The sequence below is a fragment of the Staurois parvus genome, unplaced genomic scaffold (genome assembly GCF_062004578.1).
Source record: "Staurois parvus isolate SC_StPar_1 unplaced genomic scaffold, SC_StPar_1.0 ptg000327l, whole genome shotgun sequence".
NCBI classification, from domain to species: domain Eukaryota; kingdom Metazoa; phylum Chordata; class Amphibia; order Anura; family Ranidae; genus Staurois; species Staurois parvus.
The window spans coordinates 5,353,396-5,368,258 of record NW_028318123.1 but is presented as its reverse complement, the minus strand read 5'-3'; the positions used below and the strand labels follow the sequence as shown (position 1 = coordinate 5,368,258).

Sequence of the window (14,863 nt, the reverse complement as noted above, 5' to 3'; positions counted from 1 at the left end):
TTGTGAATTGGTCGTTACAATGTGTAACAAGCTTGGTAGGAACATCCTGTGTTAAGTGTTTTGTCAATCTGAGCACCTTGAAAACGCTTTGCATGCATTTTTCATGATGAAAAAAAGCTCTGGACAGCATTGGGAACTGGGAAGAGTTAAAAAAAAATGTAAACTAAAACGCTTATAAAGCAATTTGCCGCGTTTAGCCGCATTAACAAGCATTTTGCGGTTGAAACACTGATAAAATCAACTGCTGCATGCAAGTTTGGAGCTTTCAAAAAAAACAACTGTAAACTCAAATGCTTTGTAAAAGACTGTCAACAAAGATGTGTACATGGACACATAGGAAAACATTAGGGTGAGTTCAGGGGCTGCTGAAAAAAACGCTGAACAGCTCCTAAATGTGAGTTTATCAGCTGCAGTGTACATGAGCCCTGAGGGTTGAAATCAAGGGGAAGGGTAGAGATATAGAGGGTGATATAAAATTGGCAGAAAGCATATAGTATCTCAGATGGAGAGGAAACAGAGTTTTCCGAGAAGGTGCGGAACTCATTGTGAGGGGTGTTCATGGTGGGCCATCATAGCCACTCTAAGTTGTTCCTAAGCCACCCCTGTGTTGTCTTGGCTGTGTTCTTAGGATCATGTTAGAAGGCGAACCTTCGTCCCAGTCTGAGGTCCTGAGTGTTGTAGAACAGGTTTTCATTGAGGATATCATTCACTTTTCCTTCAACATTGACCGGGCTCTCAGTCCCTGCTGCTGAAAAACACCCCCACAGCATGATTTTGCCACCACCATGTTTCACTGTTGGGATTGTACGTGGCAGGTGATGAAAAGTGCCATGTTTCCTCCAGACATAATGTTTAGAATTGAGGCAGAACAGTTAAATCCTGATTTCATTAGACCAGAGAATTTTGTTCCTCACAGTCTGAGATCCCTTTAGATGCTTTTTTGCAAACTCCAAGCAGGCTTTCATGTGTTTTGCACTGAGGAGAGGCCTCTGTCTAGCCACTTTGCCATAAAGCCCATATCGGTGGAGGGCTGCAGTGATGGTTGTCCTTCTGGATCATTGTCTCATCTCTACACAATATCTCTAGAGCTCATTCATCTTGGTCACCTCTGTTACTAAGGCCCTTCTCCCCGATTGCTCAGTTTGGCCTGACCACAGCTCTTGGAAAAGACCTGGTTGTGCCAAATTTCATCCATTTGAGAATTAAGGAGGCTACTGTGCTCTTGGTAACCTTCAGTGCAGCAGACATTTTTTTGCATCCTTCCCCAGATCTGTGCCTTTCAACGATCCTGTCTGAGCTCTGCAGGCAGTTCCTTTGACCTCATGGCTTTTGCTCTGATACACTGTGCATTTTCAGCTGTGAGCATGGCCAAATCTAGGGGGTGCTAGGGTGGGCTATCCCCCCCAGATTTAATTGTGCCCCCCCCCCCCAAATCAAATGCCCTTCAGCCTGAACGCTTTGCCTGCTTGCTATACCATACTGTGCAGGCAGTAGGCTCAGCGGGCAGGAGAGACTGTCTGTACCACTCCCCTGTCTTTTAATTAGCTTAAATTGTCCCTCGGGATGTTCAATATCTCCAAAGGCAGCTGGAGTTAGTGAGCGGGGATGGGGGTGTGGCTGCCTCCTCCACTCCTCCCACAGACTCCTTCACTCTGGCTGATCCCAAAGTTGATGAAGGGGAAAAGGGAGTGGACACAGTAGCCCGGGCTGTCAACATCTCCAGCCATGTGGTAAGTGTCTGAGCACACTGTCACTGCAAGCCCAAGCCCGCCACTATACTACCCTAATTTGTCACTATATCACCCCAATCTGACACTATGCGCTAACCTGCCACTTTACTACCCTAACCAGCCACTATACAGACACTATACTGTCCTAACCTGCCACTATACTACCCTAACCTGCCACAATTTACCCTAACCTGCCACTACAATGCTCTAACCTGCCGCTATACCGCCCTAATTTGCCACTATACTACCCTAACCTGCCACTATACTATCTTAAACTGCCACTGTGCTATGTTAACCTGCCATTATACTACCCTAACCTGCCACTATACTATCTTAGACTGCCACTATGCTATCTTAACCTGCCACTATACTACTCTAACCTGCCACTATTCTGCCCTAGCCTGCCATTATACTACCCTAACTTGCCACTATACTGCCATAACCTGCCACTATACTACCCTAATCTATCACTATACCACTAACCTGTCACTGTACTACCCTAATCTGTCACTATATGACCCTACCCTGCCACTATACTTCCCTAACCTGCCACTATACTACCCTAACCTACCACTATGCTGCCCTAACCTGCCACTATACCACCCTAATCAGTCAATATATTGCCCTAATCTGACACTCTACCACACTAATCTGTCACTATACTGCCCTAATCTGTTTATATATCACTTTAACCCGCCACTGTACTGCCTTAATCTGTCCCTACATCACCCTAATCTGCTACTATACTACCCTAATCTGACACTTTACCACCCTAATCTGTCACTATACCACCCTTATCTGTCACTATACTACCCTAATCTGTCAATATACTACCTTAACCTGCACTGTATCACCCTAACCTGCCACTTTACTGCCCTAACCTGCCACTATACTGCTCTAATCTGACACTATACCGCCCTAATCTGTCACTATACTGCCCTAATCTGACACTGTTCCACTCTATTCTATCACTATACTGCCCGAATCTGTCACTATACCTCCATAATATGTTAGTATTCTGCCCTAATATGATGCTATATTGCCCTAATCTGTCACTATGATGCCCTAATCTGACACTGTGCTGCCGTAATCTGTCACTATACTACCCTAATATGGCACTGATGCTCTAATCTGTCACTGTACTCCCGTAATCTGACACTATACTGCCATATTCTGGTACTTTTCTGCCCTAGTCTGACACTATACTGCCCTAACCTCACACTATATTGTCCCTGTTTGACCAGGTTGTGTGCAAGGATGAGAGAAAGAGCTCTGCTACATGCCATGTCTGCAGTGACCTCTGTCTAGCCAAACGTGACTCCTGTCCTCTGCCCTGCCAGCAGTGAACCCTGACCTCTGCCCTGCTAGTTGTGACCCCTGTCCTTCACTCTACTGACCCCTGTCCTCAGCTCTGCTGTCCCCTATCCTCTGCTTTGCTGACCCCTGTGCTCCGACCTGCTGACCCCTGTGCACTGCCCTACAAACTAATGGCCTTTGTACACTGCCCTAAAAACTGTTGACCCTATCCTCTGACCTACTGACCCCCTGTACACTGCTCTGTTGACCTGCCATCCTCTGCCCCCCAGACATTTTTTTTTTGCTCCCCCACATCAGACAGGCTAGATCTGGCCCTGGCTGTGAGGCCTTTTATAGAGAGATGTGTGCCTTTCCAAATCATATCCAATCAATTTAATTGATCACAGATGGACTCAGCAACGATCAAGAGAAATGGGAGGCACCTGAGCTAAATTTCAAGTGTTTTTACAAATGGTCTGAATACTTATGCTATTGTGATATTTCAGTTTTACCTTTTTCATACAGTTAGGTCCATATATATTTGGACACAGGCACAATTTTAGTTTTTTTTCAGGTATTTACCAAAGCATATTCAAGCTATACTTATATAATGGATATGGACTGAAAGTTCACATTCTCAGGTTTAATTTGAGGGTATGTACATCCAAATTGGACGAAGGGTTTAGGAATTACAGCTCTTAAGAGTAGCCATCCCCCCTTTTTCAATGGACCAAAAGTAATTTGACAATTGAATCAAAAGCTGTTTCATGGCCAGGTGTGGTCTACTCCTTCGTTATTTCTTCATCAATTAAGCAGGTAAAAGGTCTGGAGTTGATTCCAAGTGTGGTATTTGCATTTGGAATCTGTTGCTGTGAACCTACATCATGTGTTCAAAGGAGCTGCCATGCAAGTGAAACAGTCCATTGTAAGGCTTCAAAAACAAAACAACTCCATCAGAGAGATAGCAGCAACATTAGGAATGGCCAAATCAACAGTTTTTTACATTTTGAGGAAAGAAGAACACACTGGTGAGCTCAGCAACATAAAACGGAATGGACATCCACAGAAGACAACAGTGGTGGGTGAATGACAATCTCTAGGAGGTGGGTGTATCATTGTCAAAGTCTACAATCAAGAGAAGAATTCACGAGAGCAAACACAGAGGGTTCACCACAAGGTACAAACCATTCATAAGCCTGAAGAATAGAAAAGCCAGATTAGATTTTGCCAAAAAACATCTAAAAAAGCCAGACCAATTCTGGAAAAGCATTCTTTGGACGGATGAAATTAATATTAATTGTACCAGAATGACGGGAAGAAAAAAGTGTAGAGAAGGCTCGGAACAGCTCATGATCCAAAGCACACAACGTCATCTGTAAAACATGGTGGAGGCAGTGTGATGCCATGGGTATGCATGGCTTCCAGTGGCACTGGGTCATTGGTGTTTATTGATAATGTGACAGAAGACAGAAGCAGCTAGATGAATCCTGCTGTGTTTTGAGATATACTGTCAGCCTAGATTCATCCAAATGCAGCAAAGTTGATTGGACGGCGCTTCACAGTATAGATGGACAATGGTCCAAAACACACTGCAAAAGCAACCCAAGAGCTTCTGAAGGAAAATAAGTAGAATATTTGAGTCAATCACCTGATCTCATCCCAATTGAGCATGCATTTCACTCGCTGAAGGCAAAGCTAAAAGCAGAAAGCCCCACAAACAAAAAACAACTGAGACAGCTACAGTTAGAGCCTGGCAAAGCATCAGAAAGGAGGAAACCGAGTCTTTGGTAATGTCCATGGGTTCCAGACTTCAGGCAGTCATTACCAGTAAAGGATTCTCAACATAATATTAAAAATGAACATTTTGTTTATGATTATATTCATAAATCAATTACATTTGAGCCCCTGAAAATGGAGGGACTGTGTATAAAAATGTTTGCAGTTCCTAAAATTTGTACTTGAATTTATGTTCAACCCCTTGAATTAAAGCTGAAAGTCTGCACTTCACATTCATTTGGATTGTTTTGTTTTAACTTATTCTGGTGGCATACGGAGCCAAAATTTAGAAAATTGTGCCTGTGTCCAAATATATATGGACCTAACTACATTTGCAAATATTTATAAAACTCTGTTTTCACTTTGCCATTATGGGTTACTGAGTGTAGAATTAATGAGAAAAAATTGAATTTAAATAACTATAGTATCAGGCTGCAACATAACAAACTTGAAATAAGTGAAGGAGGTCTGAATACTTTATAAGTGCACTGTATATATAAAGAAAAAAAAATATCTTATTTATATCTTTTGTTTCCACTTTTAGGCCTCTAGTGGTAACTATTACTTCATTTCATACATTTTGACGCCTTCCGGAGACTACTTTTGCTGTGAGAGTGATGCCCAGCGGAGAGCCTCAGAGTACATGCAACCAAACTGGGACAACCTTTTAGGACCATTATGCGTCCCTCTGATTGACAGATTCATTAGTCTGCTAAAAGATATACATGTTACTTCATGGTAAGTATAATGTTCATTGGCCATCCATACACAGCCACTTAAGAGAAAGGAAAGATAAAAATAATTCAAAATGGTAATATCTTACATGAAGTATAAACATTGATTTTTCCAAACATTAGCTGACATGTCAGCTAATCACACCCTTTCCTAAGTTCAAAGAATTTTTTTTAGTGATCAAGAATTGACATTTGGAACAGACATTGTAAGTGGCTAGGATTGAGAAAATTAATGACTTGTTCTTTATGCAGTTTTCCACTCCCTGTCGTTCATCTCAGAAGTCTTAAGAAGTGTCTCCTAACTCAAGTACTCTTAGCTCAAGTATAAACATTGTTACCAGCTTGAATGGATTCCTTTAAATCTAAGCATACAGAATAAATAAAAAGTGCTGTACTAATCCTAAAAGTAGTGCTCTAAACAATGACCATCACAAAAAAACAAAATTATATCACACTGTTCCTTTCAATTTTTATAACCCTCTCAAATTGCAAATATTCCAAAGACACCATACTATCCCATTAGGAAACATTTTAGAAATAAGTGCATGTAAATGACCCAATATGTTATTTCAAAGGTGTAAATAAAGTCCTTCCAAATGAGGGGGCGTGTCCTGGTCGCAGAGCAGGATGGATGCTTGGCTAAACCCTCTGCACTACCACCGGTGTTTTCAGCAGCACCCAGTGACATTACTTGCAGAAAATACCTCCTAAATGGAGGAGAAGTCAGGCATTACACTGGCTATGTCCCTGAAGAAAAAAAAAGCACAGGGTCCGTGCCACTTGACAGATTATTACATGCAGCTGGCTCAAAGAAAAGGCATAGATAGCACAGAGGAGAACGGTCGCTCTCTCATCGCAACAACAGCATGGAAACCCAGATCAGGAACTGATAGAGGACATGGAGGAGTCTCAACTAGATCCCTCTGCAATAGCAGCTGCAGACAGAGGTAAGCTGGCTACATTGTCTCCTCATTCGCCAAACATCACTGGGCAGACTCAGCATGTTCTTAACCTGATAGGGATGTAGAGCACTCAGCTCCATTAGCTGCTTTCCCTGCCTCTGATGCTCCAGCCTCTGAGAGCTCACTAAAAGCAATGTTACTGTCCCTCCAAGCTGGGTTACAACAAGAGCTTTGCTCATCTATATCTCATCTGACAAATTGATTTGATTGTATAGAAGACTGCACTGATATCTTAGAGTCCCAGCATGGGGAAATTGTAAAAGCACATAATGAAAAGGTAGATGTGTATGAAGAACAGGTAGAAGTGATCCATAAGCTTCAACAAAAAGTAGCAGATCTCGAGAACTACTCCCGCCTGAAGAATATTAAGCTCAGAGGAATTTCTGAAGCTGTAAAGCAAAATTATCTGATTCTACATCAATTATTCCTTAAGCTTATCCTAGATCTTACCCCACAAGACTTCATGAGGGTGTCCTGAGGGCCCGATGTCCTCTAGTGGGCCCTGTGCTCACTGCCTGGCACCATAGAGGTCGAATGACATTTGCCATTGAACACCAGAATTGGCAGATCCACCACTGGTGCCCTGTGATTTTCACAGATGAGAGCAAGTTCACCCTGAGCATGTGACAGGCGTGAAAGGGTCTGAAGAAGCCATGGAGAACATTATCTTGCCTGTAATATCATTCAGCATGACCGTTTTGGTGGTGGGTCAGTGATGGTCTGGGGAGGCATATCCATGGAGGGACACACAGACCTCTACAGGCTAGACAATGGCACCCTGATTGCCATTAGGTATTGGGATGAAATCCTTGGGCTAGACCAGGGGTCTTCAAACTTTGGCCCTCCAGGTGTTGAAGAACTGCACATCCCATGGGGCCTTGCAAGACTCTGACAGCCACAGGCAAGACTCACAGAGGCATGATGGGACTTGTAGTACTTCAACAGCTGGAGGGCCATAGTTTGGAGACCCCTGGGATAGACAGTAGCACCCTGACTGCCATTAGGTATCAGGATGAAATCCTTGGACTCATTGTCAGACCCTACGCTGGTGTAGTGGATCCTGGGTTCTTCCTGGTGCACAACAATGCCAAGCCTCATGTGGTGAGTGTATGCAGGCAGTTCCTAGAGGATGAAGGAATTGATTGAATTGTTCCCATGCTCGTCTGACTTAAAACAAATAACACCTCTGGGATATCATGTTTTGGTCCATCCAAGTGATGCCCTGTTCCAGATCTGGGAGGAAATACCCCAGGACACCATCTGTTGATCATTAGTAGCATGCCCCGACATTGTCTGGCATGCATACAAACACGTGGAGGCCATACAAACTACTGAGTGCCATTTTGAGTTGCTGCAATGAAATTTCAGCAAAATGGACTAGCCTGCTGCATCAATTTTCCACTTTGATTTTCGGGGTGTCTTTGAATTCAGTCCTCTGTAGGTTGATAATTTTCATTTCCATCAAATGATGGGGAATCCTTATGTTCCTAACACTTACCCAGTCCATATTAATATACAGTGGATATAAAAAGTCTACACACCCCTGTTAAAATATCAGGTTTCTGTGATGTAAAAAAATGAGACAAAGATACATAATTTCAGAACTTTTTCCACCTTTAATGTTACCTATAAACTGTACAACTGAGTTGAACAACAAATTGAAATCTTTTAGGTGGAGGAAAGTAAAAATAAAAAACTAAAATAATATGGTTGAATAAGTGTGCACACCCTTAAACTAATACTTTGTTGAAGCACCTTTTGATTTTATTACAGCACTCAGTTTTTTTAGGTATGAGTCTATCAGCATGGCACATCTTGTCTTGGCAATATTTGCCCACTCTTCCTTGCAAAAACACTCCAAATCTGTCAGATTGCGAGGGCATCTCCTGTGCACAGCCCTCTTCAGATCACCCCACAGATTTTCGATCAGATTCAGGTCTGGGCTCTGGCTGGGCCATTCCAAAACTTTCATCTTCCTTTGTTGATTAGGATGTATGCTTTGCGTCGTTGTCATGCTGAGAGATGAAGCTTCTCTTCATGTTCAACTTTCTAGCAGAAGCCTGAAGGTTTTGTGCCAATATTGACTGGTATTTGGAACTGTTCATAATTCCCTCTACCTTGACTAAGGCCCCAGTTCCAGCTAAAGAAAAACAGCCCCAAAGCATGATGCTGCCACCACCATGCTTCACTGTGGGTGTGGTGTTCTTTTGGTGATGTGCAGTATTGTTTTTGCGCCATACATATCTTTTGGAATTATGGCCAAAAAGTTCAACTTTGGTTTCAGCAGACCATAACACATTTTCCCACATGCTTTTGGGAGACTTCAGATGTGTTTTTGCAAAATTTAGCCGGGTTAGATGTTTTTCTTCGTACGAAAAGGCTTTTGCCTTGCCACTCTACCCCGCAGCCCAGACATATGAAGAATACGGGAGATTGTTGTCACATGTACGACACAGCCAATACTTGTCAGATATTCCTGCAGCTCCTTTAATGTTGCTGTAGGCCTCTTGGCAGCATCCCAGACCAGTTTTCTTCTTGTCTTTTCTTCAATTTTGGAGCGACGTCCAGTTCTTGCTAATGTCACTGTTGCGCCATATTTTCTCCACTTGATGATGACTGTCTTCACGGTGTTCCATGGTATATCTAAAGCCGTGGAATTTCTTTTGTATCCTTCTCCTGACTGATACCTTTTAACAATTAGATCCTTCTGATGTTTTGGAAGCTCTCTGCGGACCATGGCTTTTGATGAAGGATGTGACTAAGAAAATGTCAGGAAAGACCTACTAGCACAACTTTTTTGGGGGTTAATCAGAGGCACGTTAAATGATGGCAGGTGTGTACTAACTTCTATTTAACATGACTTTGAATGTGATTGCTTATTTCTGAACACAGCTACATCCCCAGTTATAAGAGGGTGTGCACACTTATGTAACCACATTATTTTAGTCTTTTATTTTTACCCCCCCCCCCCCCAAAAAAAAAAAAAAAGATTTCAGCTTGTTTTTCAACTGAGTTGTACAGTTTATAGGTCACATTAAAAGTGGAAAAAGTTTTGAAATGATTTATCTTTGTCTCATTTTTTTACATTACAGAAACCTGACATTTTAACAGGGGTGTGTCGACTTTTTATATCCACTGTAGGTATCTAGCATGATATTTTTCCCCATTGAGATCTTAATGTGTTTTCATAGTCTTCCTTTAATTTTTTTGAGCAATGTATATCCTACTCCCTGCCCTTGAACTCGTCTGTAAGGATTTATCTCTTTCTACTTGGACAAGAGCAGGGATTCATAAACTAGGAGACCTTTATGATATATGGGGCTTACATTCGTTCCCTGACCTACACACTAAATATGATATACCACATCAGGATTTCTACAAATACCTTAGAGCCCAATACGCCATGGACATTTAATGGTCAGAATCCAACCTAATGGAGAATATCCTACGTTTTTAAGAACGCTCTGCACCATGCCAAAAAGGGATTTTGCACCTCTATAAACTCCTGAACTATCCCTCAACTTCTCAAAAACTGCCATCGATGGTGAAATGAGAGCAAACTCATTTAGGAGTTTTCTCCCATTTCACCATCGATGGCAGTTTCTGCTGACCTGAAATCATGACATATGGCTTCTCAGACTACCTTACAATTCTCTAAGTGCTTTAATCATTGGAAAACATCACAAAAACTGCTACGCTATTGGTACCATACGACAGTAAAACTTTCTAATCTCTACCCTGCACATCCTTCCTCTTGCTGGAGAAACTGCGATCATCTAGGGACATCTTTACACACCTGGTGGACTTGCCCTGCTTTGACTGCTTTTTGGAAAGTAGTGCATAGAATTATAATTTGTCTTACAGGCTCACCCCATGGTATTAGGCCCCAGTTGGCCTTGCTAGGTTTGGGACTTGAAGAGTGGCCTAGGCAATATCATTCCATAATCACTCACATCTTTATAGCAGCTCCCTTCCGCAGCTTATAGCAACATTAAATCAACATTTCCAAATGGAATATATGTTTGCCAGAGCCCACCTCACCATGTCCAGATTTTTTAGAAACTGGGAACCATGGATCAATAATACTAGAAGTATACCACTATCCTTATCATTCCCTCAGCTTCAGAACTAGGATGGCCAACTCAATTGTCTTACTCCTAGCAAGGACCATTGCCCACATATTTTCTATATTCTTTAGCTCTACTCAGATTATTAGCCTTTTACCCTAGCACTTACTGTACAACCTGTTATCGTTTAGTCTATACTCTCTATCTCCTTACCCGGACTAAGCTGCACAAGTTAAAGCAATATTGTGCAAAAATTACTTTAGTTATATTTATTTGTACTCTAAAATGTTCATATGATGTAATTGTCAACAACATTTGTATGTTGGACTTGTGTTCCTTTTTTTGTTGTAAGTTATCCTGATAACGTAATACATTTGAAGTGAAAAAAAAAAAGTCCTTCCAAACATCGATCTGCAGAAGCTTCACAATTACATTTCTGTGACCTTCACACCACCTCTGTGACAAAAGTAAACTCTTACTGGATGGGATTGACTCCCAAACATGTGAGTGGTCATCTAGCACTCAAGCCTGTATTCAATCCCACAGGCATGTTATGGTATCCTCCAGCATCATAAAATGGCAGTAGTTTCCATTACTGTAAACGCCATACAAAAGAAATAAGAGGAAGCACTCCCAACAGTGTAAATTTGTATATAAACTTGAGAGCAGACTACAGACAGAATATCAACCAAAAATCCAAAAAAAACGCATACAAATGTTACAAAAAAGGTTGAGAGAGGCTGGTTTAGAGCATTGCCTATAGGATTAATGTAGTACTTTTTATTTATCCTGTATTGCATTTCATTTCAAGGTATTGTGCAAACTTCTCTTCTGGGTGGTTTTATAGTGCCTAAGTTAGGCATTAGTATTTTTTGGGATTTCTAAGTATTCAGAATATATGTGCTGAGTGAATTACTGAGGCTGTGATTGTTGACCTCTTATTCTGAAAATTCTTGTTCCCTGGCAGTCATGCTTGTCCAATTGCTTCAGTATTTTTTGTCTCACTGAGCTATAAGAAGCATATATAGCAAGATATACAGTATCATATCTCATTGTATTGTTGCACAGACAGCAATAAAAATGTAATAGGTGTTCTAATACCTCTCCACCCTATCCAAAACTAAAAAAAAGCATTTCCTTTAACTATACGTTGAGCAAATACAACATATCTTTATAAATATCAACTATTGAATGAAAATAGTATTAAAAAAGTCAAACACATATATAAATGCCCTTCTTCCACCAACAAAAAAAGACAAGAGTATTTGTATATGTGTTTGAATGTTTGATACTATTATAAAGATATTTTGTATTTACTTAATTTAACTGTTTTTGATATACCATGCGTGTCCAGTGAAAGCAGCTTCCCTTTGATATGTATTCTAGTCACTTTTTTAATATGTATTCATACATATTCTGCAGGGACAACTCTTAGTGAGTTGGCATATTTCTACGGTTTAAACCATTTTCATCTCTTACCAATAAAAACTGACAGGGGTTCTAATTCTTCTCCACTGTATCCATCCCACTGTATACCGCATCAGATAAAATACCATGGCTTTGTGAGATAAATACTGCATATTTCGGAAAAATACAGCACCAGCACGTTTTGGAGGATGGGGAGTAAGTCACGTGTTCCATAACACCCAGAAGTATGTTAGAGCATACAGTGAATGGTACATCAGGGTCAGTAAGAAGAGGTCCTGTTGTTTGTCCTGCAATGGCACATCACAATTTCACTTTAAATTCCTCTGTACATTATTGATTTAACACAGTGAAAATTATGAAATTTATTAAATCTTCCCAACTCTAAATATTGACCCTTTTTTACCTTACAATATACACAGTGTAAACACATACCTCTGCTGTCTCTTTTAGTGCATACTACAAGGAAACACTGCTGAATGACATCAGGAAAGCCAGAGAAAAGTACCAAGGAGATGAACTTGCTAAAGAACTGGCTCGTATAAAATTACGAATGGATAACACAGAAGTACTGACTTCAGATATTGTAATCAACCTGCTCCTCTCATACCGAGACATCCAGGTTAGAAAGTCTGAAGGAAGATATTATGCTGTAAATTACTTTACATGCTTTTACATGCTTACTGAGCTTCCCAACTTTCTGAGGAAACTGAGGTGTTCAAATGTATGACAATGAAGATGCCTCTGTCAAAAATACTGTACGTGTAATCTCAAACGAAAAATTATTTTAGTGTTCAGATTACGGTTTTGCTTCATGTGTTTATATTGTGTCTCCTGCAACAGAATATTTTGTTTGGTAGCTAAACTAAACTTGCATGCAATTTGCAATATAATCTGATCAGAGCAGGTGCCATTTTTTCATTGTTTTCTGGATTTGGTACAGACGAATACTGAGGTCTTCAGCTGCTATTGAGCAGTGTTGGGCTTTTGGTGTGTCAGTGCACCTCTAACCGGTTGTCTACAGGGCAATTTTTAAAATGTATCACATCTATGTTAAAATCTGCATTTTTCTCTTAGTGAATTACTTAGAACCCCCAACAATTATATATTTTCTGAAAGCAGGGGCCCTAGAGAATAAAATGGTGGCAGTTGTGGGGTTTTTTATGTCCCGTGATATTTGCGAAGTTGTTTATCAAACAAATTTTGGTACACACAAATACAATATAATATCCATTTTTAATAGTAAAATATATGTTGCTTCGAGTAAATAAATACTAATCATGTCAAGATTTAAAATTGCGCATGTCTGTAAATTGGTGACAAACTACAGTATATAAAATTGTCCATAGATGACAGTTTAGAGTTAAACATGAACTATGGTGCTAGAATTATTGCCCTCACTTCGACATTCATGGCAGTACCTCACAGGTGTTAGATCAATCACCGTTTACATATGCGTGCCAGACCAACATGCACGTTTGTATTTGCTTGCGATAATGAGGGGATAGGGGTGCTTTAACTATTTCCTGACCGCCCTATAGCAGAAGTACTGCGGCAGGGCTTGCCGAAATCACGTGAATGTATGTATATATATATATATATATATATAACATTTTGTATTTCCAGGTAGGGGACACGCACGCCTGCCCTACCCGCGCCACCATTGGTGGCTACAGCTGTCGATCACTGGGTCTTGGATGGAGATTCTCCACTGGCACCCAGCGATCGCTGAGGAACAGTGACAGAGGATAGGTCTGTAAACAATGCAGATCTCGTCCCTGTCAGCACTAGCACACTGCTTTGTATTGCTCTGCATAGCAGGCTGAGGGGTTGGAATATAAAGATTATAAGGAGCCAATACAGGTCCGCATTACAGGCCCCAACCCTACGTTTGCTAAGACTGCTGCCATGTAGTCCCAGGCTACCCTGTCAAATGCCTTTTCTGCGTTCATTAAAAGAAAGAACCCAGGGGAGCTAGAGAAGGTCAGCCATTTTTGTATGTTTAGGGCCTGATGGTGTTATCGCGTCCTTCTCTGCCTGGGATAAATCTCACATCATATAGAGACACCCACGTCCCCAGATGTTTCACATCCACATTTAGCAGGGACATCGGTCAGTAATTTTTGGACTTGTGTGGAGTCTTTACCCTCTTTTGGTATCACTGTGATGTGGGCTTCCAAGAGTTGCTTAGGGGGTAACAAGTCCTCTTTAAAAGAATTGAATACCCAAAGAAAATGTGGGAGGATCGTGTCTTGAAACATAGTATAAGGTGGGTAGGCCATCCGGGCCTGGACTTTTCCCTGGTTTCATGGCTTTAAGTGCCTTTAACAACTCCTCTGTCGAATCAACTTGTCCGTGGTTTTTGCTGAGGTAAGGGACAAAGGAGGCATTCCATGTTGGTGGAGGAATTCCTGTATTGCAGTTTTACTCTCATTTGGAGATGTCAGTATCTCTTCCGGCGATGGTAAATTATATAATTTTTTTGTAGTACTGAACAAACTGAGAAGTAAGCCTCTGTGGAAGAGTGATTCTTGCCCACCTGGTCTCTGATTGAGTGAACAGTTGAATTTGTTTTGTCTTTCTGAAGTGCCCTCACCAGAAAATGACAATTTTCATAAAAGAGTTTTGAGCGGAGGATAAATATACTATGTATGTGACAACCCAATTTCTCCAAAAGAATTTGTCTGGCTTCGGACAGGGCCTCCAGTGTGTTCAAGGCCTGTTTCTGTTTATGGGTGGTTTTCACGGTGCGAATTTGTGCTATTAGCCTGTCTGTCGAGGCCTGTCTAGCCTTTTTCAGCTTTGTAGAAAGTGCAATAAAATTTCCACGCATGATGCATTTATGTGCTAGCCACTGATTCATTGGGGAAGTG

At 41.2% G+C, this 14,863-nt stretch overlaps 1 protein-coding gene across 1 annotated transcript in view; it reads left to right on the top strand.

Moving 5' to 3' along the window:
* MAP3K15 (mitogen-activated protein kinase kinase kinase 15) overlaps positions 1 to 14,863 on the top strand; it is a 367,125-nt gene that overhangs the window by 138,512 nt on the left and 213,750 nt on the right. The window contains exons 4-5 of the mRNA XM_089683901.1: positions 5,347 to 5,540; positions 12,444 to 12,612. Coding sequence (XP_089540027.1) covers positions 5,347 to 5,540; positions 12,444 to 12,612 — 363 coding nt within the window. The remainder of the gene's footprint in view (positions 1 to 5,346; positions 5,541 to 12,443; positions 12,613 to 14,863) is intronic.